The sequence below is a fragment of the Phoenix dactylifera genome, chromosome 11 (assembly GCF_051530095.1).
Source record: "Phoenix dactylifera cultivar Ajwa chromosome 11, Ajwa_hap1_PhDact_Kaust_v1.1, whole genome shotgun sequence".
Taxonomy (NCBI): Eukaryota; Viridiplantae; Streptophyta; class Magnoliopsida; order Arecales; family Arecaceae; genus Phoenix; species Phoenix dactylifera.
This window is the reverse complement of record NC_143200.1, coordinates 21,438,945-21,466,035: the sequence shown is the minus strand read 5'-3', so window position 1 is coordinate 21,466,035 and position 27,091 is coordinate 21,438,945. Positions and strand designations below refer to the sequence as shown.

Here is a 27,091-nt window from a genome sequence, read left to right as displayed (position 1 = left end):
TAAAATGACCTAAGATATAAAAGAACTTGTTCCTTTGAGGATAACCTGCAAAAAGTTAAAATGGTGAAACAACATTATGGAAGAAAAATTTTATCGAATAGAATTTCTCAATGAGCTGATTTGAGAATCTTCAGACCATCTCTTTAACAGTCAACTGCATGTTTACAACGTAAAAACTGTCTCGTGAGCAATATGTACGTAATTGTGCATTAACTACGGTGTTGTCGTAACTGCTGATTTTTATTTGAAATGGTTCTCAGTTTTCATCGAAGTTGTTTACCGAGGCTAATACCAAGAAAGTCAGTCTAATCCGAAGAGGTGGAGATATCTAACATTTTTTCTATCACTGTATATATTGACATGCAATTAGATGAAACTCGAATTCTTCGAACTATTTTGATAGATGACTGTAATCTCCACTCATCATTATCGTGTTTGAAATTAGTTTTTGTTTTCTCAAAAGAGTTGGGTTTGACGGTGACGAGACCATTTGATGGTCCCGTGCAGCTACAGACCCTTGGATCATGGATTGAAATGCATGAACCTACCAACGCTGCAATGCTGATGTGTTAACGAGACCACTCTGTTCATGTATATTGATTTATGATCCAGCAATCGAATTATATTAGAAGTCGGACATTTGGACCTTCTTGTTGCTTCTGACTTGGTCCCACATCATATGAGCCAACTGAGACACCACGATATACATCAACGTAGGATCCTTTTATATCCTCTTGCACGCAAATCATGATTATTTTTTATAATAATACTTGCATTTCCATGTTTATCATCACTGCTGACCGGGGAATATTCAAAATTTGCTAATAATAGCATGGAACCTTTTAGCTTATCAAAATTTGAAAAAAATAATAAATTCAATAATAGCATGAAATCATTTAATCTATCAAATTTGGAAAAAAATAAAAGTAATAAATTCTGTATTAGAAAATAATAGTATGAAATTATTTATCTTCTGAAATTTAGCAAACTAGAAACAAATATATCGTGCTGATCAAGAATCAAATTATGCTCTCCAAACTAAGCTATCTCTGTAATTTGTAAATAACTATAATTTATGCTTATACGATTACAGCTTTTAAGTCTATTCCATCAAAATGGTGCAGAATAAATTTGTCCCTATTTTTTAATTATTATTTTGCTCTTATCCACTCTATTAATACTTAAAAAAAGTGAAAAAGGGAATTTAATGTTTGAGATAAAATCAAAATTATTGCAGAGTTTAATGTACATTAAATGCAGCCTATTCCTTCCGCCTCATTCTTTCACCGGTGCTCGAAGCCCGTCTCCCCCCCACCCCAATTTATTCTGCAACCGAAGACCACCTCAGAGTACTATCAAACTGAACTGCTTAAAATGATAGAAGGACAAGGCGGGTCTTTTAAATCCAAACATGAATCAGATAGCATTGGGGGTTGGCAAATTCAATTGGAATAGATCCAAGAAAAATTCGTTCCTGGCTTCAAATTGGGTTGGAGGGAGCGACAAGCCTGGCCATCGTTGCCCAATTGGGTGAGTTACGACCAGGAAAAATTTGTACACAAGTTCGTGATTACCTGATCTATGTGAATTCATGTTTGCCATTTTATTTTCACATGATCTGAAGACTGGGATCGGTTCGGCTTCAACCTAGCTTTGCTGCCTAAGTCCATTGTAGTAATCAATTAAGCAAACTCCTGAGCTCGGTCATTACGACCCTGTGCTCTCTACCGACAAAATACATGCTCGGCTAATTCCCAAGCTGATCTCAGAAAATACTAAGCCACATATCTGCATCTATACGCAATTATATCCATTCATACATTTCTTAAATAAACCAATTGGTCAACCAAGCTAACAAAAGCTAAAAATAAGAGCACATCTTTGAAAATACATTAAAATAAGAGCTTACCTTTGCATGTCAGCATGATCTACTTCCAAGAGCAGAAATCCAATAAAATTTGAGCATCAGATCCTCCAGCAGACAAACAGGTAGAATCTTGGCTCCCCCTTCACAACCACCTACAGAAAACACGCATTAGATCTTAACACAAGTGTAGCAAACAAATATCTAATTCTTCCTGCTTGTTGGTAGCCTTGGTAAATTGCTGGCAGAACCAGTACAATATAACTGCAACTTTCCCTTCAAGTTCACAGCAGTGAATCTGAAATATTTTTTTTTCTTATAATTTTTCATTTAATCCGAATGAAAAGCTAGAAAACTATCCAAACCAGTAAATTACAAAACGTATGACCCACCGAACTTGCGAGATATCATGTACTGCTAAACTTCTCCATTAAAACGGATTAAATGCAGATGGGGACAGTATTGAATAAATATGTTTTGTATAGCCTAGAAACCACCAATCAGTGAAATCTTTTTGAGATGCGGCCATTTGATGATGATCCATTTTATCGAGCAATCTAACTTGTGAACAGATCCCAAATGCTCGAGCCAAAAGCCTAAAATTCCCATGCCGAACCACATGCTAAGAAGCAGATATTGTTGTCTATAGTGCCGTTGCCGGATCTGTGTTCAGAGAAATGCTCTCTGCTAGATTTGTCAAATTATGAGTACGTTGAAAGGAAAACTTACCCATGGTAGGCTGACATCCAAGCCTCAAACCTTTGGCATGTCAAGTTCAACAATGAAATGTGCTACGTAGATAGATCCGGTATCCTCAGCCTTGTGGGGAAATTTATTCAGAGCTCATTAGTCTAAATCTCTGCAGCTATTAAGCCACCCTAGAAACCAGTTCTGCCCTCGCACTTGCTCAAGAGAGCAGCAGACCAACTTAATTATTTTTCCTTGGTCCACAATTACACTGCAGAAATATCAATTTACAATACCTAAGTGCGCACGATATTTCACTTTCTTTTTCTATGTTAGGATTAATTGTGTGAGAATCTCGCGTGAATTCCATCGTATCAGGTAAAGAAGAGGTGTTAGGAACCGAAGCTCTCTTCCGGATAAGTATGGAGATCTGCATAGCAGGAACGTAAGAGTCCCCATGTAACTGGATTCTCCTACTGGCTTGATGTACCTAGGTCAGACACCTCATGCCTGATAACAATAATTGAGATTCCATTGATGCTTATTCGATGCCTCTGCAAGTTTCAATCCTTAGAGGAGAAGTTAATGATATAGTTAGGGTTTCACGGCAGGGATAGAGATTAGAACCAGAATTAGAATGGATTAACATTAGAATCAGAATGGCCATATCTCCCGATGCATTTGGTCGTGACCGAAATCGAAATCGGAATAAGATTTGAATATTAAGGAAGAGTAGGGATTAGAGGATTTTCATTTCTTCTTAGAATCAGAAGGAAAATGAAACTCTCCAACCAAATAGCTAAAATAGTAGTCACTTATTTTTATTTTTGTGAGGACCCGTGCGGGCGTGTGTTTAGTTTCACATCGGTTATTCGCTGGGTAGATCTTGAGTACTTATACAGGATCAAGGAACCCAAACAATACCTTCCGGCTAGCCATTTTGGATGAGGTCCTGGGTTGTTACTAATGGTATCAGAGTGGACCCGGTCCATAACTTATGTGGACTAGGAGACACTGCAGCACGGATCCATTGGGGTTAACCACGAACCGATCGTGGTGTTTGTGATTAGATTTGAATGGATTTGAACATTTAGCCTGACGAGGACGTCAGGGCTTGAACGGGAAGAGTATGTGAGGATCCGTACGGGCGTGTGTTTAGTCTCATATCGGTTATTCGCTGGATAGATCTTGGGTACTTATACAGGACCAAGGAATCCAAACAATACCTTCCGGAAAGTCTTTTTGGATGAGGTACTAGATTGTTACAATTTTCATTTCGGAGTTCAATTCCTTCCAACCAATATACTCTCGCTATATTGATTGGCCATAATAGCTAGAGGTATGCTAGGCAAAATTTTCAGATTATGATGACAGAATGTACCACAGCATGCCCGTCAAACCAAATGACGGGAGCACCTATACTTGACTTTTTGTATCATGATGACACATAAACATGCTGAGGGGATCCATGTTGCTATGTTTTTGGTGGTAGGTGGTATTCATTGCTTTCCACTTTTCAAATTCTAAATCCGTGCATAAGAATTATTACAGACTTGTGAAGTTGACGTTTAAAGTGTGCAGCAGTTGATTATCGCAAAACAACCTGAAAGCATCATTTTCTGCCATGCAATAGATCTATATTGTCAAGTAATTTTCAAAATTATTTTATTTTTTGAAATTACAGTTTCATCCTAGCGACTCTCATTTAGACTTCGCCAACCAACCAGGGCAAGACCCATGGCCCATGAGATCCGCGTGGTGATGTCTCCCCACCCTGGCGTGAGGCGATCCTTCCGTGCGAACCTGGTTACCTTCCTCCCCCATTTTTTTTTTTAATTATTATTATTATAACGGCTGCTCATCCTACTAGTCACCAGCCAACCAAAAACTAGAACTTGGCTCAGGTGCGAGGGAAGAGCCCTCCAATGTGGTCAAAGTACCTCGCTAAAGTGCTGCACAGTGTAAAATGCAACCTAGTCTGCAGTCTTACTATAATCTCTCAGCATCAGCGTGGTGTCACAAAGCAGGAGACTACTCACTCCTTCTATCTTTCATCCGGTATCCAATTGATCACTGTTGGGGAAAAAATATGTCGCCACGCCCGACTGAGCAGACCCCCTTCGAGCAGAGGCCGACCGAGCAGACCCCCTCCGAGCAGGGGCCGACCGAGCAGACCCCCTCCGAGCAGGAAGCATCCGAACAGCTCTACCAATCCGAAGACGCCCGACCTGCGCGCTGAGGTCACATCCCCCGCAGCGCGACCGAAAGACTACGCTTTGCCTTCGTCAACCATTAATATGTATGGGTCCTGCAGGCATCTGGTTCACTCAACAATCAAAGCGCATGGCCCTTGCAGGCCCTTAGCCTATTCAACAATTAAAGCGTATGGCTTCCGTTGTCTACGGACATCAAGCCTCTTACGGCAAATCTGCTTGGCTACGAATGATGGCATGACTCCACGACGACTTAAGAGCTTTGGCCTAATCTCCTACAGTAACAGCATTGATTCGCACGATCGAGCATTAATTTCTACTGCATGCCCAATTGTACGACAGATCATTTGCCCCGTCGCATCACAGGTAATCCAGCCCCCTCTATAAAAGGGGAACTTCTCCATTTTAGGAGGGGGGATCGAAATTCCGACTATTCACTACTACAGTTCGTTCATACACTTGCCCCCTTTGACTTAAGCATCGGAGGGTCGGCGCCGGAAACCTCGGCCACCGATTTTTTACAGGTCTTCCGGAGGACGTCGTGCGCCGCCGGACCGCCGCTTTCCGATTCTCACCGAAGCTCCTCCTTCCTGGCCCATTGGTCGCCCTCGGATCCAAATTCCAGCAACAATTACTGTGGTCGAATCTTTTTTAGGACTTCGATCTCCGCCCCTTTGTCTCTCCTCTCGTATCCAATCTGTAGCCGTATCTTTCTTTTCCCTCTGTATGATGTGCTCGGCCCCAACCTTCCAGACCAAGAAGCTTTTTAGTCTTTCCGACGTCATCCGGTCTGTGTCTCTTTCCCCTTCGCCAAGATCCACCTGCCCCCCCCACCCATTAAAGCCCTCCACAAACACACTCTCTCTCCCCGATCACCAGCCAGCACGCTGTGGTCATTTCACCCTCTCGACCATCCCTCACCACGCGCTCTTATCTCCGGTTTGGTGAATTGGTGTTGGGGGAGAATGGGGACGAGCGACAGCGTGAAGCTCCGGGCGCGGCTCTTCAAGATGGCGTTGTCCGGCGAGCACCGTGCCATCGTGCTGGTCCGCGACCTACACCCTGCTCGGGGGTTTCCAGGGCCTCTTCGGCCTCGCCGAGAAGGGTTACCGGGAGGCGACCTTCGACATGCACGGCGCCGGCAGGTCGTCCGGCCGAGATCCAAGACGTGGTCGCTGCCTGCAAGTGGGTCTCCGAGACCCTGTTCCCCAGTGGGATCATCTTGGTCGGCTCCTTCGCTGGTAGCCCGGTATACTCTCTCTCTCTCTCTCTCTCTCTCTCTCTCTCTCTCTCTCAATCTTTGTGAGAGTTTGCGCTGGTTTGATGAGATTCAAGTTGTTTCTTTTGCCCTATTTTATGCCTAGAGAGCTTTGAATTGGGTCTAGATTTCATATAGAAACACCGTTTTTGGCTGTGTGTGTGTGTTTTTGTTTGGTTTCGTGTCTATGTGACGGCAAGTTCATGCGGTTACGTTTTATGGGCTGTTATGTTGTGATCTTTGACATACTCACTTATCATGGTAAAAGAAGGGGGGGGGGGGGGGGGGGGGGGGGGGGGGGGGGGGGGCGCTCTTGGATTTGTGATTTTTGGCATATGGCTTCTTTGGTGTCCTTTTTTTTTTGCTGGATTGCATGGTCGATTGGTTTGTGTGATGGAATTCTGGGTTTGAGAGAGTGACTTATTGCTTGATGAGATGGGATTTTCAGTGGTTTTGAGGTTGGGTTTTATGATGGATTTAGAAGAAATTGGCTCTAGAAGACATAATGTAACTGGTTGTGATACTGAAGTCAAGTCTTGGCCGAAAAGAATATGTGCTATGCTTTCACTTTAGGTTGTGTAGTTCCGTATCAGATCAAGCGTTCTATACTTCTGTGTCGAGTAATTTATGTTTGTGTTTCCACATTTGATGATTGTTTTCTGTTGTGGCTTAAGATAGTAGTATTCCTTACAGGATTGTGTGTTTGGATGAATGTTATTGGAAGATCTAAGTGGTGGAGAGCATGTGAACTGTCTTTTATGCCAAATAGTGTTTTACATGAGGGGAGCACCATGGCTTTGTTTACTTATTGTGTCCAGTTTTAGAGGCTTGGTCTAAACGGCGAATAGGTTGCATGCTTGCACCAAGCTATTCCTCTGATGTCAGTCATGCAATTGGTTGCTCAGACATGCAACTCTCTCTTTTTTTATTTGAATGGAGAGACATGCAACTTGTTAAATTAGCTTTATGGATTAAACATATAGGCATTAGGAGAAGGGGTCTAGTCCCAAGAAATAGGAGCAAGTGCTTGTCAAGTTTCTGTTATCATATTTTACTAGATGCTATAAAAGACAGATATGAAATGGAAAAAATGGAGATAAAGCAAACTTGATTGCATTATAGACAATTGAGCTGAAATTTTCACTGTTAATGTTCTATGTAAGAGCAAAAGACCTTCAGCTTTTTATCTAAGTGTTTAAGTTTGGACCTAATTCAGTACTTATTGCAGAAGATTCCTGATGCTATATTTTGCTAGATTTCCTTTCATTAGGGAGCTTTTTGTCAGTTTAGTCAATAATATATGTTATTTGCATTCTCTTGAGTGAAATTGAATTTTATTGAAGCTTAATGCATTAATCATATCACAAGAATATGCTATTATATTGAGTAAAATATCAAATATCACTCAGTCATTCATAAGCCAATAAGACAAATATTATAAAATTAATTGCATATTGCACCTTTCAAAATAACATCAAATTTTCTAGATACTTACAATTATCTTCACTTTCACACATTGCAATGTTGTTTATAACTTAAAAACATGCATTAAGATTGCATCTTACCTATTTCAATAACAAAGTTTTGACAAAAATAATATGGATTAGTTCATTGGAGTCTTGAGTATGTGTGGCTAAATTATATTGATGAATTTTAGAAAGCATTAAACATATTTACTTGTGAAACGAAAAAAAAGAGTAAAAAATAACAATTTCGATCAGTTTGCACCAAAACTGGTTGAAAAATTTCCATCAGTTTCGGATCGGTTCTGGCTGAAACTTCAAATGTCGAGCTGAATATGCCATGTAGAACTTGTGATTAACATAAGGCTTCTGCTTCTAGCATCCTTTTTTTTTTTGTTGTTGTTGTTTTTTTGTGTCCAAGGGTATTATATGCTTCTACCCTCTGTTCCATTGAACAGGAGCATCGCTTGCGGGTTCAGCATCCATCCTTTCCGGGAGGCATCATGAAGCAATCCTATGGTCCAAGAAACCTAAGCTTTTCAACATGGCCACAAAAACTGCGTTCACGACTGTAAAGCAGTTGCAACATAAGCTGGAATCTAGAGCTTGCCGAGCTGAAACCCATCTACTTTAAGGAGTAGGGCATTTCCAGATGGAGAGGCCAGCTTATGATGCTTGGATGGTTGATCTCATCGTCACATTTGTTTGATCTCTGGAGGTAAGGTAAATCACATGCAAGCAATGAATGACTCTGAAATTGTAGGGAAGTAACCACATCCTGGTGTGAATGGGCGTATTTTCAACATGCTGTTTCCATGCATTTTTGAAGTGTCCCATGCAATTGCGTTAAAAAAAAAAAAATTACATAAGGGTCTTAAATCTTACATACTGCATGGTGTTAAAAACTGAGTTGGCTTGAAACAGGTGGCAAGCATTTTCAAAATTTCGTTCAAAAATTGTGGGCATTTACCAATTGGATTCATGTGGGAAAAGATCTATCAGATGAGATGAACTCTGCAGCTCAATAACAATATACAGCGTCACAAGCTATTGAACGAATAATTTTACAGTTCATTTCAGCTTCCCCCGGCATATTTTAGGGCTCGTTTGGTTCGCGGGAAAAGAAGGGGGGAAGTTTGGTCAACGGAAAAGTAATAAAATGCCTCTTGTTTGGTTGGAGTTTTCAAAGGAGAGAGATGGGAAAGTTGTATTCTCATGGGAATATGATTTCCGGAAAGTCTTTCGCATAAGAAACATGAAAAAATTACTTTCTCATAAGGCGGGAATCACTCAATCTTTATTTTTTTTCCAAAAAGGTTCTTCAGCATTAAAGACCTAATTTTTATTAAGGGTATAATAGAAATTACACATCATTTTTTCAGGAAAGTGGATGGTCAACCAAACATAGATACTCTGGAAATCTGTCACTTTTTCATGTTTAACCAAACATGCCAAAAGAACATTCTCAGGCATTCTCTTCCTATGAATCTTCTTTCCAGGAATCATATTTCTAGCAGGAAAAATGCTCCCCGCGAACCAAACGGGCCCTTAGGGGGAAGGGTCTGAAGCAGTTAAAATAAGCCTACCTGGAGATGTTCTTGGGGACTCTTAAAGCAGGCCATCTTGTACCACTCTGGGCTCTTCATGGCCTCAGGGTTGTCACCAATTTAGCTGCCGAGCCGCATGTTACAACCATCACCATCTTGCTTAGAGTCTGAGGTCGTACCGTCGCCAGCCATGCGATCACCATAAGAACCCCCCTGGGCTTCGCCAACCTTGTCATCATCGTAACTTGCTCTACGCTGGCTCCTAGTGTGATGCATGTGTTTCCACGCCCGGTCCATTTCCATCAATCTTCCAGGTGAGGTCCTCGCCCTCCTCTGCTTCATGGAAAGGGTGTGTTACAATCCAATGGCTCTTCAAACTGAAGGATTAAATGCCACGGATGGTTTAGCATTTGGTATGGGCCTTGTATGGCTAGTACATTACGACATGTATCTAGATGATGGGATTTACTAATAGGTTCACCGCACTCAGTAGCATACATAAAGAAACAAAGGGGAATGATGTCCAAAAAGGAAGCAGCAATCTGCTTCCAAAGAAAGGCAACAAAATACACTCCCTTGTGATTTTAGGCAATAAAATACTCATAAGATTCTATCCTGATTATATAATCTTGTTAAGAACAATTCTCTTGTTATTTCCTAGTTTATGCATATAATGTAATATGAACATCTAATATATTATGACTTTTAGCTATCATGATTTTAAGATAGATTTCATTCCTCGTGCATTTTTGAGATGCTGTAACACTATGTTTCACTGCCTATCAATAGAGAATTATTGTACATTAGCAATGCAATGTGGTTCACAGTTCGCGGGAAGGATACTGCGAAATGGCGAGATATCTATAACTGAGAAGAATTCTAATCTGTACAGATTCTAAAGGCCAACTTGAAATTGGAGATTCATCACAAGCTATAGTGAGTAAAAAATATGGGCCTATATGTATTTACCACTTTCACCATCAGATGCATCAGCAAGCCTTGCAATCGCATCAATTAGTGATTGTTCGTGCTCCTGCAAAAACATCAAACACCTATGCTTGGCCATGAAAACAAACAGCATTAAGAAAGTGAATGTTGGATGAGTAGTTTTCTTACTTTCAGCACTTTCTTTGCCTTTTCAATTTCAAGAGGATCTGGGTGGCTTGCACCAACAACCCTTTCCACCTGCATGGAATCACAAAATAAAAGAGAGAATAATTAACTAAACATCTCTGACAGTTCACTAGTTGTATGATTTGTTCAAGCACGCAACAGACACAAGTACCTCCTTTAGGAAAGTCTGTGTGTGAAGTATTTCTATGTCATCAAATGCCTTCTTCCCAATGCCATTTTGTGCTGAGGAACAATCTTCTGAATAATTCTTCGAGGACCCTCTTCCTCTTCCTGCACCTGGAATGGACCCATTGCGGTCCATAGGCTTCTTAGATCCTGGGCTGGGTTCACCTCGACCAACTCGATTTGAGACGCCTGGATCCTCACCAGTGCCGGCCCGAGCGTTAGGCGACCGAGGCGGTCGCCTAAGGCCTCAGGCCAATGGAGGGCCTCCGGGAGGCGTGACCAAAAGGAAGCAAAGGCCCCATGTGAAAACAGGAATAGGAGCTTCCCCCTTGATGGAAGGCTACGAGTCTTCCCCCTTGACGGAAGGGAGGTGGAGAGTTTCCTGGCCTGCAGAGAGGCAATTTGGGAAGTTGGGGACACTAGTTTTGTTTTGGGTGGAGAGAGAGAGAGGAGGAGGAGGGATTTGGTTGGCTTGATACACGCCTGAAGCCACTCTTATCTTTCATCCCTTCTCTTTTTTGGTTTTAGTCTTGGTTTTCCTTCCCTCACATTACTCCTGATCCAGCTGGGCCATCGGGAAGAAAGATAGAGGGATTGGAGATGGACTTCTTGAGTTCTTGGAGGGTGGAGATTCTTTTAATTTTCTCCTCTGGGTTTCTTCTCCCCTCTTGGGTGGTAGAGAGAGAAAAGGAGGGAGGGGGTTGAATGGCTGCTGTGCTGTGATGTTGCAGTTGCTGCTTGGGTACTCACTTGAAGGGGAGATGGTGGGACGGGACTTTTATTAATTAGATGGAGTGAATTTCCCATAATGCCCCTACTTTCTTTTATAGAGAGGCTTCTGGACAAATTCTTTTTTTTACCTTGACCATGAAGTGCCACGGGATGACCTTTTCTTATCCTGCTCTTGCTTGACATGGTAAACAGTATTGCCCAGCATTATCTCAATTATTTAATCAGTTTTATGGCCCGGCAATTACATTTCTGTGTTTCCATTCAAAAATTATATTAAACTGAAAAAACTTTTTGTCTACTTTTGTTAGATTCATGTATCTTTGTTGAAATAGTGTACTTGATAGCTATCTATTTTCATATTATTTTTTAAATATTTTATATTTATTAAAAAAAATTATTATTAAAAAAAAAGGCCTCATTCATTGGATTCGCCTTAGGCCTCCAAATGTATCGGGCCGCCCCTGATCCTCACCTTCCCATCGGATGTATTCAGGAGGAATCTTCTTTTCATTCATTCATTCATTAACATATACATGCATCAATACATATATATACATCATACAGACTATGTATGTATGTGTGTGTGGGTGTGTTCGTGCTTGCGTGTGTGTGATACTTTTAAACAGCAAAAATTTTAATAAGATATCAAGATTATACCATCTGCAGTGAAAGTGCCAGATTTCCTGGTGATATTTTTAAACGGCAAAAAGTTTAATGGAAATTTTCAAACCTTGCACTGAAAAATGTTGGAAATGAACAATTGAACCTCACAGCATTGCATATAAATCAAGTGAAATATCAAGATTAGTACCATCTGCAGTGAAAGTGCTAGATTTCGTGATGTTATTTTTAAACAGCAAGAACTTTAATAGTATATCATCATCTGTCATGGATTTTTCTAAACCTTGCAGTGAAGAATGTTGCAAATGAACAATCGAACCTCATAGCATCACAAAGATTCTAGAACTCCCCAATCTGTTGATTGAGTTCTGGCAATATGCACAACAACTTGACAGTATGGAAGGCTTCGTTAACCCTCCATCCATCATGGAAGGTTTCATTAACCCTCATAGAGGGATATCCAGGGTACGGCAAAGTTTCCATACACTACCACTCTTTTAAAGAATAAAAGATGGAACAAACGATTGAAGACAGGGTTCTGAGTCTCTTTTCACAGGAATATGGAAGAACCATCCATAAGGCTGATGGTGTAAAGATCAGCGGGCAGTCTTTTGCAGACAAAATCTGAAGATAGACAATTTTGGAAATGAAACTTGTGAAGCAAGAATTCATCTCCATAGTTGAAGCCTTGAAGCTAACATGTCAAATGTACTCGGACACTAAAAGCCTCAAAAATTGTATACTGAGTAATGAACCAGCAAGTGCCACCACAGAAGGTTTGAGAGTGTGAGAGTAAATCTAATCTTGCATTCATATAATTGACATGCTCATATACGTTGCATATGGCTCCCGTGATGCCCCTGTATGTACATTTGACTATATTCTTCAATCAATAGAGAGATGCATTTTATTCAGCATAACCCTTGAATATTACATGCTACTAGAGCCATCCCGATCCATTCACCTGTATGCATTCTTCTGACAATTGGATGAGGCTCCCCATCTTTGTGATTGTCTCAGGCCAAAGTTCCGCTCCATTCAGCATTGGCCCCACTCCACATGATCAAGTTCCCAGAAGTGTACCTCCTTTTAAATCCTCCACCATAAAGCCCCCTAATCCTTCAAGGACCTACCACTCTAATCCCACATTTCATCCTCTGTACTCCCTTCAATCTCCACATCAGGTACCTCCAGGCAAAGCTTTTACCCATGGTCCCTAATGCATCGAATACTTCTTAGTGGCCTAGGCATACCTTTGCCTTCACACTTTCAGATACCCAGTCCCACGTGGTCTGCTTTTTACATGTTTTTGCCTAGTAGCACAACAGTGAGATTCTCAACCTTCCTTTTCCTACCGGGGAACTTATTTCTTCTTCTCCTTTGGTTTTTTAGATACTGATATATGGACCTCCCCTGTTATTTTCAAAGGAGTATCACTCTGTTATTTATCTTTATTGATGACTATTATTACAGCAGCTAAACCTATCCTGTGCATTACCTGCTTTAAGGTCAGGCTAGTTTCTTGATTATGTTCCATAAACTATTTTTTCATCATAGATTAAATCTTGTGCATAAACTTCAGTAGAGAATATCTTTTTCTCTAATACTCATGTAATACTTATCTTCTCTGGCACCGGCTAGCACTTGTCATTGCTGACACACCTTAATAGAGCTATAAGAGATGAGACTACAGGTGATACAACTATGCAAGGTAACACTCTCATACAATATATAATTACATATAACCAAAGGTTCATAAGATGAGGAATTGCAGTTATTATAGTGAACAAAGTCTTCTTGCATAAAAAGGAGCTGATCCTTCACTACATTCTTCCAAAAACAGACTCCTTAAAAATGCATCTGACTTTTAGTATCGTAAAAATATTATAAAGCACATCTCAGTACACCATACACTCTGTTCCAAAAAGATTTTAAATTTGGGCGACAATAAAGAGCACAGAGAGATCAAAGCATATCTATATGACAAATAAGGTCATCAATTTTATTTGTGGAAAAATGATGCACATACACAAAGTGATAACAATACATCAGTGAGCAAAAAAGTGTTCTATTTCAAACTAATTCACAACAAAGCCTCACTAAAATAACTAAATAATAAGAAAATATATACAGAACAATTTCAGTCTCATCTACGATAAGTAAATTAATTCACCTCTTTGACATTGACCCATTCCCACGTTTCATTCATTGTGTTCATATCATAAACAAGAGCATGTAAACCCTGACAGTGATTGGAAATGGTAAGGATGACTGTATATCAGTACCAAACAGAAATGATGAGAGCTAAACACAAAAGGAAAGCAAACCTCACGAGCATTATAATCTGTTATAACAGCCTCATAGAAGTTATTATCTTCAGGCCACCTCGTCATGACCTTCCGCCCAATCAGTGGATCATATGCCGCAGGTTCAGCATGTTCAGTTGTTGCAAGAGCACCAGAAGAACTCCTGTTTGTTACCTGGCCCCTTCCACTTGGACCTGTAAAAGGGTACTGCAAGGACTTGTACGAAAATATATGAGGATCAAACAAAGAGATGGCACATTATTTTTACCAAAATTAAATATATTTAGTCTACTTATTATTGTACGGGTTTTGGCTTCTTGCCCTTGGCTCCTGCTGTAGTTCTCCACTTTGCACCTGATGATGATGGCTGCAGGGAAGCAGCAACTGGTTGGGAGTGCAGCACTGGGGATGATGCACCCAAAGATTGGGAAGGTATCGTTGTCTTTTGCCTTTTGCGAGAAGCTGAATCAGTAGGACTCGGTGCCGGGTCATGAACAGGCTGAGCATTATTTAGTAAATTAGATTGGAGCCCACCTGCCTGTCTCCAGTGCCTGTGAAATTTATCAAACAATTAATGTTAACAATCAGACCTCAGAAAGAAGTTCTTCCTCACTTCAACTTGTGCATTACAAATAGGGATTTAAGGAACAATGGATGATGTCTCATTCACCAAAGGACCTTATTCTCCAGATGGTGTCATCTGCATTGACCCTGCTTAACAATTCTCTATGTTCCTCATCAGATAACTTCAACTCTTTCCTAAGTTCGGTAATTAGACTTTCCTTCTCCTGGAGAAACATATTACGCATTAGTATTGGCAAGAGGAACGGAAGAAAACAATAGTAGCAAGGGTCAAACTATTAGCGTTGATGCATTGGGAAATACCCAATTAAGGGCATCAGATTGGGCCTTAAATGCCCGAAGAACTGAACTGTATGCCTCTTGCTCAAGTCGATGTATTTCACTCTCCATATCATTCTGAACCGGTGTGTATGGAAGAAAACCAACAGCAACTCTCCCATTCCCAGTCACACGCCCTCCTCTTGCGCTCCTATTTTGACGTGATGGTGGAAGATCATCATCAGTACCTGCAGCCACATTTCAAGCAGGACAATAGCTTTTCAAATATCAATATTTTAGTGGCAGAACATAAACAATTTAAAATAAAAAGTTCACAAAGTGTAGTCATGAAAACGTTGAATACTTGAGCCGCTTAGGTTATCATGTAATTTGGACTTTAAGAGGTGAAGAATACACATTGCATATGGTTGCACCTCACAGGTGTTCAGTTGGTGAGCCAGAATTGTTGAGGCATGACTAGTTGTATCACTCTCTGAAGGAGGAACCACAAGTAATCTCTAGATGCCAACACTTTTTCTCTCACTTTTGTTTTTGACTCATTCAAACCATAAGTGCATGGTGACAAATATGCCAGGGGAGTCCCCCAGTTTAGGTGCACACATACTGCTGTCCGAATGAAACTTAAATTCAGTTCAAGGAAACACTTCCTAATTTACAAGAAGTTTCAGCGGAAGAATCTCCACCTCCCACTGAAATTTTATAGAAAAGCTATTTGTTAAAGACTTACCTTTTGGTACACAATCACAGTTTTTCAAAGTCTAATCATGTTATTAGCATGATTTGGCAAAATAAATGAAATTTCCTTGACATAATATAAATAAGGAACATCTATAAGATTTGCATACAGTCATCCACCTACAGCTATAATTTTATACCTTGTAGGAGCGCACACACCTCAAACTAAGTCCATAGACCCATTTAGTCTGGAACAATTTACCACTACATCATATAGGATAGAAACTCACCAATGCAAGAGAGACACAAGCTAGCGGAGTAGGCTACTGATGGAAGCAGAAGATAGTGATGAGTAGTTAGCCAACTAGTTGAAAGCACATAACTGGGTTCAAGTTCTAACCTACTAGATACATTAGCAACAAGAGAAGCCAGGCTAGGAGAACATCAAAACTATATTTCAATTTTAAAGCATGTCTTATTTTGCATGAGAGGAGAAACTGCAAAGCAGCAAGACTAGCCTTCCCAAATTATGAATTTGAAGCAACGGTGTTGAAAATTGCAAGACAGCTTTTATTTCTTTAAAAGAAAGAAAATGCAAACAATTGTCATTTCCTCTTACAAATTATGCGATTATATACAAGAAACACAAAAATAAATCATTCTAAAATAGCATTGGACTGCTGCAAATAACTAATACTTGCAATATGTTTTCTCATATAACCAGTCGTAGCAACTAATTGGGGTTGATTTATGAACCCTTCTTCACCAAGAAATCAAATCAAGTGTTACATCTGATTTCACTCATCATCATGATCCTTAGACACATATTCAAGTCCCTCTTCTTAACAGAGGTCCTTGAATCTTCCTTGGACATGCCCATACTGTCTCAATCAAATCAGCAATTCTCTATTATGGCCCTCAACTAGTGGGATGTTAATGCCTCCTTTAAATGTACCCATCCCTGAGCTTTTCCATCTTGTTTTGTCATGCAACCACCTTAGTATTTTTGTTACTGCTGTACTCAACTTGTGTGCAAAGACGTTCTTCTTTGCCCAGCATCATGAACCATACAACACAGTGAAGGTTATTGCTGTTGTATAACCTTTTCCGTTGAGCCGTAACGGCATGCAAAAATGATATGGATACCTAAAACACCTCTCCATTTCATGTACGTATTACTAACAACATTAGATCAGTCTATATCTATTTAAATTTCTTGTATAATCATACCAACATATCAGAAAAGATCAAAGTGTAGTTCAGCCATTGATTTTGGTTGTAACCACCACAAGTTCATTTCCATCTCTGTTTAAATTTGATTTCCTTACCGCAGTCTAGACCTGAGCAAATCCTGCCTGAGTCACCCTGACCAAACCCACTGAGCCTGGTTTTGGGTAGGCTTGAGCAGATGTTCGAGGATTTGCTCAAATCTAGCCTGGCGCGACTACACACACACACATTTTATCACACGAAAAGGGGTAAAAACTAATTGCACCTTTCCATTTCACAAAGCAAAAGAGTCTGCTTCTCTAAGCTGGAGCTAACATAATTTCTAAGACCCAGATGATTAGCAAACATCTGTTAAGACACATCACATATACCAGGTTTTCATTAACATATTTGCTGCTACATATATATATTCTGCAAATTGCAAAATAAGCTGAACAAATGAATAAAGGAAATGAAAAGAGATTGTTGACTACAGATGTGTAAGTTAATGATGTTTCTAAAATGTGTCCACAGACAAGGATCTAAAAGAACTTTCACAAGATGAGGTATGAGTAGATACAGAGTTTTCGTAATTTTATCAGTTGGCATGATATTCTAGCTGAGCTGCCCATGTTTGGACTAATAATCATAGCTTCCATCATAACAAGAATTGTCACAGGAGTTGTGATGGCAAACTTGGCATGTCACATGTGTAGTGGAAGCCTTTGTCAATAATTTTTAGGCACATCTGGTTAAAGTTAATGGTAATCAAAATTTTACAAGCTCTAAAAATTGATATAGACTGACATTGGTACACTTTTCATGGTCACAAGACCATCAATAATAAATGGTAAAAGATCAAGGCCTGACAGCAATCAATTTGCTAAAAATGTGTTACACTTGCAAAAAAGAAAAACATTCAACATTAAATATGGGGTGAAGAAACAGGAATATAGCCACAAGCAAATAGTCCAGCCACAAAATAATCCTTTGCTTCAAACAAACCTCGTTGCATGTTAATGATTATATGACCTCCAAATTTCTCATGTCTTCATTAAAAATATTGGTCATATTATAAGGCCAACAAAATAAGTTTCCCATGACACCTGAAGACATATTTTAAGAAGTTGTAGCAGAAGTATTCTATACCCAACCCCTCCTTAAAGAAAAAGGTAAACACAAAATGCCGAGACAATTTTATTCCATGGAACTTCACATGAATCATGGTGCTAGACATCTCTTTCCACAGATATATTCAATGGAAATGAGCCAGATTCTTAAGTCAATGGATGAAAATTTTAGATATTTTTAAGCATATAATACAGCATCTTTATCTGTGCAGCTTCTAAAGCTGATGCCTGCATGCATAATTCAGAAATTAACATGTTGGTGAATCGGTAACAATGTTCTTTTATGTGCCCGTGATAATGCTCAATGTATAGTTCCAGCAAAAAGCAAGATATCAAAGACCTTGAATCACGAAGGAGATACTAGTATTCTCACCAGCTGACATCTTCAAATGAGAAGACCCTGATTTTCCATCAAAGCCAACAAAAAATTACACAACAAGTATGGAATTCTTCTTGGGATGCTATTTTTCTGAACTTGATCAGCAAGCTAGAAAAATTAGTATTCTTTAAACCCTAATTCTTCCCGAAGTGGAGCTAACTCATTTACAGTGGAGAAAGAAGCAGCTAGCCAGCGGACAGATAACAAGGAGCAGACCTTCATATAGAAGTTAAAGAATTTTGAAATCCTGGATCTAATCGCTAACAAATGAAATGAAAATCCCTAGTTTTCTCCATCTTTCTATACTTACTGGCTACCTAGAGCTAGTTCTCCAAGTTCTCACACCAAATTCGTTCTAAGACGACAATGCAATAATATCTCCACCCATTCTAAGTTAAAACCACTTAAATATATTAGAAACGCCTATTTACATTATAGAAAGATCAATGCTACTCACCGCCGCTATCAGAAGGATCGAACTCAATGGCCAGACATACCCCGTAAAGTAAAACAGGGGCCTGAAACCCTAGAAACCACTGTGATCGACCAAAATAAGAGGAAAAGATGATCTCTTGCCTCGACAGGAGCGAATACCCATATAGATCGAGATATCCACGTCTCTCCGATGCAATTATCCTCGGATCAAAGCAGGAAACTGCCCAATCCGCGCTTCAGAATCGGAATTCGAACTCCGTTAGGGAAATTCTCGAGCGCTTTGTAGAGATTTAGGGGAGAGAGAATGTGAGCCAAGGGCTGGGCAGGGGAGGGAAGAGAGGGAGCCGCAGTCGGGTTCTAAGAGAGCCGAGAGGCGAGAAGAACAAGCGGACTTCAAACCCGTCCCGCCGTTCTGGGGTTTTGTTTGCTTCTGAACCAAAATTAAGCTGAGCTAAGTAACGTCCATAGCACGTGCTGAGCATCAAGTTTTCCATCGCGGAATGGTGCAATCAAGCTGAGCCAAGTAACGTAGCTAAAGGCTCGAACCAAATTCGATTTAAAATAATAAAGTTTAAAAATTGATTCGAGCTTGATCCAGCACAAACTCGATTCGATAAAATAATAATAATAATAATACTTGGAATCGGCTTGAATTGACTCAAACATCAACCAAGCTTAAGTTCGAACCTTAATCATAATTTAAAAATATAGCTAAAAATAAAAAATTAGAAGACTAAAAATATATAAATATTATATTTTAAGCATTAAATTAATAATTTATTATAAATTCAAAAATAGTATTAATAAACAAATATTCAACTAAGCTTGCGAGCTTTTGAGTCTGATATTTTGCTACTCAAGTTTGACCTAATAAATTGTTCGAATTACTCGAGCTCAGTAATAATTTAGTCAAGTCGAGCTTGTGCAACTCGCGAGTTGTTTGGCTCATTTGCACTCCTAGTTGCGGTTGGTTATGTATGTGTGCTTTGGGGTGCAAACACCCACCAATTCTCATTTTTGTTTGTAAGCAAATCAGTTTTCCTTAAGATAAAGAAAAATTATAATTCCAGTGGAATTTGAGCAAAGGAAATATTCGGGACGAATTAGATTAGAAATTAATAAGTGGCTTGTTCAGCACGATTTAAGATGTCCGATGGACTGGGAGAGTTTTGTAACTCTACAAACATTACACTTTAGTTACATGACCCATGGGAAACTTTCTCAAGAGAAGACCCATAGGGCCACATTCGCTGGGGTGATGATTAGAGATGCAACTTGACATTAGACCTGCACTGCCGCCCATCTTGGTCCTTTACAAAAAATTGATGCAAGAGAAGGCAGGCTTAGTTTGTGCCAAAGAGATTTGAATCCACTCTGCTGCTCTGGATCGCAACTGGCCGGATTATGGTTGAAAAGGTCCGCTTGATACTTGTTGTGGTTCAAATTTGGCCCCGGGTGACCATGTCGGAAGAGTCGAAGGAGCTACCGGATATGGGAGGAAGAAGACGGAGGCCACCTCCTACGCGACGGCAGTGGCGGACTTGCACAAAGCCTCACTGGTGTTTTTGGTGAGGACCCTCCGACGATTAAGTTAGAGTGGGGTAAATTTGGTCTAGCCAAAAGTCCCTTAGAAGTTACCTGATCGGGCTATTTATAGTCCCGGTGGAAAGGCTCAGGTGGCAGAGGCATTGTCCGCCCTCATCATGAGAGGGGGCGTGGCTCTAAGCTAAATGGCACACAGCTAAGGCTGGTTGGTGGCATGTGGTGCTGTTCGTTCTCGAGAACGGTAAGGTGTTGATAGTCACAATAGAGTATGGCTAGAGTAGTCATGGTATTGTCCTTTGACTGTCGAGGGCCAGCTATCGAAGCATGGCGTTGTGGCGTTGTAATGTACGGCCACGTAGAAGGTCGTGGGTGCATACATGGGTGCAGTTGTTAGCAAGTCCGAAACTGTTGAAAGGTCACATCATGTGTTTGACAAGGTCGACTAGATGGGTACTGAGGGTAGCTCGGCTCCTCGTGTTCCGAGATGTGCATGGTGGAGCGCCCCGTGTTCCGAGATGTGCATGGTGGAGCGCCCCGAGTTCGAGGGTTGGGGCGTACAACTGAAGTGGGCGCTCCGAGCTCAGTCGGGGCAGGTCAGCGAATATCCGAGGTTGGTGGAGCTTTTGGCGAAGTCCGAGGCCGAGCTGATTCTGGACCGGACCGAGGATTCAACCGGTGGCCAAAACTAATCGACCTTTAGTTATGGCCCCCCCCCCCCCCCCCCCCCCAACATCAATACTTATGATTTGTCATGTTCAACGTAACGGTCCGTGATTAATGGTCGTTTTGAATGGGATAGCATTGCTAAATTGGGTCCTCGGCCGGTGTCGTTATAAAGACATCCATCTATACTAGCATTGCTAAAGTGGGTCCTCGGCCGGTGTCGTTATAAAGACATCTATCTATACGTGGACGGTCTGTGACTATAGATCACGGAAAGTATTGCTGTCCAGGTAAGGCTTCGTGGAAACGTACGCCAAAAGTGCCTTTCACGAATCACGACTCGTGTAACACTGGGAACCTCCGGTGATCCTTCCTAGCTGAAGCGGACATGACAGGTCAATAACATTTACACGTCTCAATGTTCTAGAGGTTTGATGATTGTTCATCAGCTTGCATTGCACAACAAATGCGGTGTGCATCTGCCACATACAGAGTGTCATACGGTTCTTAATAGTCGCCATCAATGAATGGACATTCATCAACGGTCCACAAACCTGTATCGTATCATATACGGCACTATATTATTTGATAGCTATCCATCTCTCAACGACGGTCATAGGAGGTTACATAATATTATATGGCATGACTTTTGCACCGTTTAGAATATTTCAAGGCCAATTTTCCATGTTGAAATTAGAACTTTTCTCAAAAATTTATGGCATCTGCCAGCAAGATTTCCATGTAGTTCAAATTAAATATCAGTTTAGACTTACGCTCACTTACATATTTCAAATCTTATCTCTTATCGTCTTAATACATAGAAACTAATATTTTTAGAATATCAGCAAATATAATATCGGTATATCTTTTGAGGTTTTCTGTTATGTTAAATATTTTTTGAATAAATAAACATCAAATCAATACGCTAAGATAATAACTAAGCACAATTTCACTTTAATAACTGAGATATCGATGCGCTGCCTTGTATATAATGGCCAAAATCTCTAATATTTTAATTTTTTGTAATTTCGTTTTTACCTTCTCATCTCAACCAAGATAGCCATGGTTTTTATTACTCATCACATGTCAGCATTTAAATATAATATCGATGCACTCCTCCTCTCTCTCTCTCTCTCTCTCTCTCTCTCTCTCTCTCTCTCTCGCCTTCCTTAAATTTTGCTTCCGGTGCAATTTAGTGAACAGATCTTCAACAGGAAAAAGGCAAGTCCAGGTTCCAAATGTTCCACAAGCTCGGTTTCTTCCGTAGACTGCTCAGCGCGCATAAGAAACATTGAACAAGCGAGGAACGACCCGCAACACCGCGGAAACCACATGCCAGGAAACAAAGTCCTCCGGTCAATGTCGAGCTGGACTTCAGGTCAATGCAAAGGGACATGAAGAATTTTTCCAATGTTTCTTCCACCAGCAGGCTTGGTGCCATTTTAACCCCCAAATAAGACGCAGTCTCGCAGCTAGAAGCTAGTAGCCCTCATGAGAATGATGGCATCCTCTTCTTCTCTTCTCCTCCAATTCCTTGCTCCCCTCCTCCTGCCACTACTGTTAATTAGCCCTTCTTACGCTCAAAGTCACCGCAATATAAGCTTGGGCTCCTTGCTCACCCCCCTCGGTCGAAACACCTCCTGGCTCTCCCCCTCCGGCGAGTTTGCATTTGGGTTTCATCCCCTCGAGAACAGCAACCTCTTTTTGCTCGCCATCTGGTTCGAGAAGACAGCAGAGAAGACTGTAGTCTGGTGCGCAAATAGAGACGAACCGATGCAATACGGGTCCACGGCGGAGCTCACCACCGACGGGCAGCTCCTGCTCAAGGACCACAGTGGCCAGGAGGTGTGGAACGCCACCATCAACAATGCTTCCTACGCTGCTATGCTCGATACCGGTAACTTCGTGCTTGTCGGCGCTGATGACTCTGTTAATTGGCAGAGCTTCGACACTCCTACTGACACCATCTTGCCCTCCCAAGTCCTGGATCCGGGGACTGAGCTCCAGGCTCGTCTAACGGCCACCGACTACTCCAGTGGAAGGTTTAAGCTCAGTTTCCAGGACGGCGGCAATCTGGTGTTATACACAGCGGCCGTTCCTTCGGGCAATCAGTCTGATACTTACTGGACGAGCGACGTCACTGTCAGAAATGGATCAAAGCTCGTCTTCAATGAGTCGGGCAGCATCTACTTCACTCAAAAGAATGGTACCATATTCAATTCTACCTCCGCGACGATGGAGCAGATGAAGGATTTCTACCAGAGGGCGACCCTCGACTTCGACGGCGTCTTCAGGCAGTACGTTCACCCGAGGAACGGGACGAGGAAAGGGAGCTGGAACGAGAGCTGGACTCCTGTGTATATCCAGCCTCCAGACATCTGCCAAGCAATCACCGCCAAGACCGGCGGCGGGGCTTGTGGGTACAACAGCCACTGCATCTTTGAGGGGCTGTACGCCGACTGCGAGTGCCCACCTTCGTATTCCTTTTTCGATCCAAGTAGGAAGTACAAAGGGTGCAAGCCGGATTTCGCTGCCCAAAGTTGCGACGCAGATGAGAAGGAGATAGAGGCACTTTATGAATTCCAACCGATGATCGGTTGGGATTGGCCATTATCCGAATACGAACAGCTCTACCCCATAGAGGAAGACCAGTGCAGAAAGGAATGCTTGAGTGATTGTTTCTGTGTCGCTGCCACTTATAATGACTGGAATTGTACCAAGATGAACGCCCCCCTCTCTAATGGAAAGACGGGCAGCTCTCCCAAGACGAAGTCTCTCATCAAAGTACCCAGAAGTAATACTACCCAGTTCCCACCTCCTATTCCAATTGGAGAGAGGAAAGATAAGAAGTCTTGGACGAGGACTGGATGGCTGCTTCTAGGGACTTCTGCCCTTATCAACATTTTGCTCGTCGCTGCTCTTCTTCTTTTTGCCTTCCACTCCTACAAGAAAAGGATTCACAGTCTTCAGCCTAATTCGAGTGGGACAGGGATGGGTCTTCGTTCTCTCACCTACAGAGAGCTCCAAGAAGCCACCAATAATTTCAGCGAGCAACTGGATTATGGAGGTCCCGGTGCAGCTTACAAGGGCTACATGCTAGATGATTCTAGTACTCGTGTGGCAGTAAAAAGAATCGAGAATCTCTTGCCAGACGCGGAGGGGGAGTTCATCAATATAGTCAAAGCCATTGGCCAGGTTTCCCATAAGAATCTGGTCCGATTGCTTGGGTTCTGCGACGAAGGAACCGAGCGATTCCTGGTATACGAGTTCCTGAGCACTGGCCCGTTGAGGAGCTTCCTCTTTGGAAATGTCCGGCTAAAATGGAACCAACGAATCCAGGTCGCCTTGGGAATTGCAAGAGGACTCCTATACTTGCATGAAGAGTGCGGCAGTCAAATCATCCACTGTGCCATACAGCCTCGAAACATCCTCTTGGACGACAATTTTGTTGCGAAGATTTCCAACTTTGAATTTGGAAAACTTCTGAGGGCTGATCAGACGCGAGCAGACATCGCGGTCAGAGGGACCGCAGGGTATATTGCACCGGAGTGGTTCAAGAACATGGGGATCACAGCAAAGGTGGATGTGTATAGCTTCGGCGTCATGTTGCTGGAGATTGTATGCTGCCGGAAGAATTTGGAACCAGCGGTGGAGAACGATGAGGCCGCGATACTGACAAACTGGGTTAATTCTTGCTATAGAAATCGGAGGTTGGACATGGTGGTGGGGGGTGATGAAGAGGCCATCTTCGACCTGAGGAGGGTGGAGAGGTTCGTGACGGTGGCCCTTTGGTGCGTCCAAGAGGAGCCATCGCTGAGGCCTACGATGTGGAAGGTGGCTCAGATGCTAGACGGAGCCGCTACAGTCCCTGTGCCACCTGACCCTTCTTCATACATCAGTTCGATCCAGTAAGTTACTGTCCATGTCATGCAAATTATGGTGATAAAATTAAGCAGTTTCTACCAAGTACGTGTGTCTTAGCTCCTGAATTAATATTGAATTACTAGTAGAGTATTTTTATTCTGAAAAAAAGAAATAATCGGAGATGTGAAGAAAGAAGTATAGTGTTTCTTCTTATTCTTATGCTTCCTTATAGCTATCTTAATGTTTTTCTATTTGATTGGTAGTCTGATGAAATGCGGTTCTGCTATAGTTTCTTCTAAGAGGCTTCAACATTTAATGGAGGTTGATGAATTGCATTGATTTCACCAAAAATTTGAGTCTGTGATTTCATTTTTCAATAGCTTCAAAACTTGGAACGACAGTGGTGCTATAAATAGCTTGACAGATTAAAAGATGGAATTTCAGTCAAATATTTGAGGAAATATTTCTCTGGAGGTTCAAACATAGAACCTCGTTCTAATGAAACAAACGTAGCCAAATAGTTTGGTTTTTAATAAAAATAACAGTGAAATTGCCATCCTTCAACCATTGAGAAGCGAGGTGGGAAATGTCAGACGTCTAAAGTCAAAGCAAGCAAAATAAAAAATCAAAATAACAAATGAAAATAATCTTGAAGACGAAAAGGTATTGCATCCTTTGCAAGAGATCAAATATTGGATATTTTGAAAGAGATTTGCACACCCTATCGTAGAGATTTGCAAGGGATAAGCAGACTGGGCTTAAAAGCCTGGACCCGCTATTCCTTCTTAGTCCCAAAACAGGGACAAGAAAACCAAGACAGAGCGTACGAGCAGTGATCGTTATAAATATGAGGTACGCCCTGGTTTTTTTTTCAGTTTTTTATTTATTTGAACTCAGTACCTAAACGTTGCACCTTATACATTGTGATGGCTAACCCATTGGATCGGCACAGTCTGGGAATGGGTGTATGCAGATAAGGTCATGGCCCTAAGGGTGCAAGTGGATCAGGTTAATCCGAGATGAGTTGTAAAGGATGGTTATTTTGGAAGAGGAAACAGTGCTTATATCAGAGAAAAAGATGAGCTGAGTATGCTATTTTGAACAGGAAAAGTAGCATCTCCCGCTGGCTGCTTGGCTAATCAAAGAGGTGAATTTTCTAATCTGGTATGTGAGGGATATCAGCCAAGGAACATATAATAACTAAGGACAAACATGCTCTTCCTTGGTAGTGAAAGCACTATCAATGCCGACCATATTGGAACTTGTTGCTGGTGGTCCAAACCGAGAACGATTGGCACAGCGGTGTGAACGGGGTTCCCTTGGAGTTGGGTTGGTTGCACTCCACCTTCCACCGGGAAACCTGCAAGCAAGCCTCGCACCACCACTGGGGTAGTGGGGGCCCTCCGACGATCAAGTCAGAGAGGATTGAAGGAGAAGGAGAGATAGCAGTAGCAAGTAAGAGAATGCTCTGGAAAACCTTTTTCTTACCTCCCCCCTTCTCCCCCCAGCCGCATATATACCAGGCTGGGGGGTCCTTCTGGGGGGTTGGTCATCGTGTAGCACGATGGAGCTGCCACTGACATGGCCGTTACAGGGCGTCGTGGGGCAGCGCTGGGTACGGCCATGACAGGGCGTAGTGGAGCTCCGCTTTGTACGGCTGTTACAGGGGATCGTGGAGCAGCGCCGGATACGACCGTTGCAGGGAGTAGTGGAGCAGAGGGCCGCGGCGTGCTTCAGGAGAACAGCCTGTCGTTGTCGAGAGATTACCGACTCGGGGTCGGACTGCTGGATCAAGGGGCAGCCGACTCGGGGTCGGGCTGCGAAGCCGAAGACATCCGACTCGGGGTCGGACTGCTGGATCAAGGGGCAGCCGACTCGGGGTCCGGCTGCGGAGCCGAAGATATCCGACTCGGGGTCGGATTACTGGATCAAGGGACTGCCGTAGTCTTCCTGGGTGCGCGTGCCGGTCACGTGGGGCGTGGCGGCTAAGTTCCCCCGTAACAGTAGCCCCCCACTTCCGAGCCTGGAACCAGGAGGGGAACGGGTGAAGGGAGTGATGCTTCGAGATTGCCGCCATCCCTCGGAAAGGCGCGCGCGCTTCGAGCTCCCCGCCTCCTTTATGGCGTATAGCGGTTGTCGCTGATCTGGCAGTCTGCGGATTTCGGCGGACATCCTTCCTCTTTTTAACTCTTGGTAGCGTCTCGCCGACTCCTGACTCTCGAAGTTCTTCCGGCGCTAGGCCAGGCATCCGAGGGTTAGGCCTCAGGAAATTCTTCCGGCGCTAAGCCAGGCATCCGAGGGTTAGGCCCCAGGAGATTCTTCCGGCGCTAAGCCAGGCAT

The 27,091-nt window shown here is 42.1% G+C and overlaps 2 protein-coding genes across 2 annotated transcripts; one reads left to right on the top strand and one right to left on the bottom strand.

Annotated features, from left to right (window-relative positions):
* Positions 1–1,740: 1,740 nt before the first annotated feature.
* On the bottom strand, positions 1,741–18,913 carry LOC120109331 (protein EMSY-LIKE 3-like). Its single transcript, XM_088707228.2, has 11 exons — positions 18,702–18,913; positions 14,876–15,078; positions 14,669–14,778; positions 14,295–14,541; positions 14,012–14,206; positions 13,858–13,926; positions 11,537–11,563; positions 10,318–10,533; positions 10,149–10,217; positions 10,002–10,065; positions 1,741–2,019 (listed from the first exon to the last, which is right to left on the bottom strand). The coding sequence occupies exons 2-11, from the start codon at positions 14,960–14,962 to the stop codon at positions 1,919–1,921; spliced, it is 1,185 nt and encodes a 394-aa protein (XP_088563354.1). The 5' UTR covers positions 14,963–15,078; positions 18,702–18,913; the 3' UTR covers positions 1,741–1,918.
* Positions 18,914–22,007: 3,094 nt separating this feature from the next.
* On the top strand, positions 22,008–25,050 carry LOC103697956 (G-type lectin S-receptor-like serine/threonine-protein kinase LECRK2). The gene has a single exon (XM_008779906.6). It carries the CDS (start codon positions 22,379–22,381, stop codon positions 24,797–24,799), a length of 2,421 nt encoding a protein of 806 aa, XP_008778128.5. The 5' UTR covers positions 22,008–22,378; the 3' UTR covers positions 24,800–25,050.
* Positions 25,051–27,091: the final 2,041 nt, after the last annotated feature.

Bases quoted from the DNA above. Each gene is read 5' to 3' on its own strand.
- LOC103697956 (XM_008779906.6), top strand. From the start codon at position 22,379: ATGAGAATGATGGCATCCTCTTCTTCTCTTCTCCTCCAATTCCTTGCT.
- LOC120109331 (XM_088707228.2), bottom strand. From the start codon at position 14,962: ATGGAGAGTGAAATACATCGACTTGAGCAAGAGGCATACAGTTCAGTT. The intron at 14,207-14,294 runs GTACAATAATAA...TTTTCGTACAAG, and splicing joins AGGGCAAGAAGCCAAAACCC to TCCTTGCAGTACCCTTTTAC. The intron at 11,564-13,857 runs GTGAATTAATTT...AATGAAAAGAAG, and splicing joins AATGGGTCAATGTCAAAGAG to ATTCCTCCTGAATACATCCG.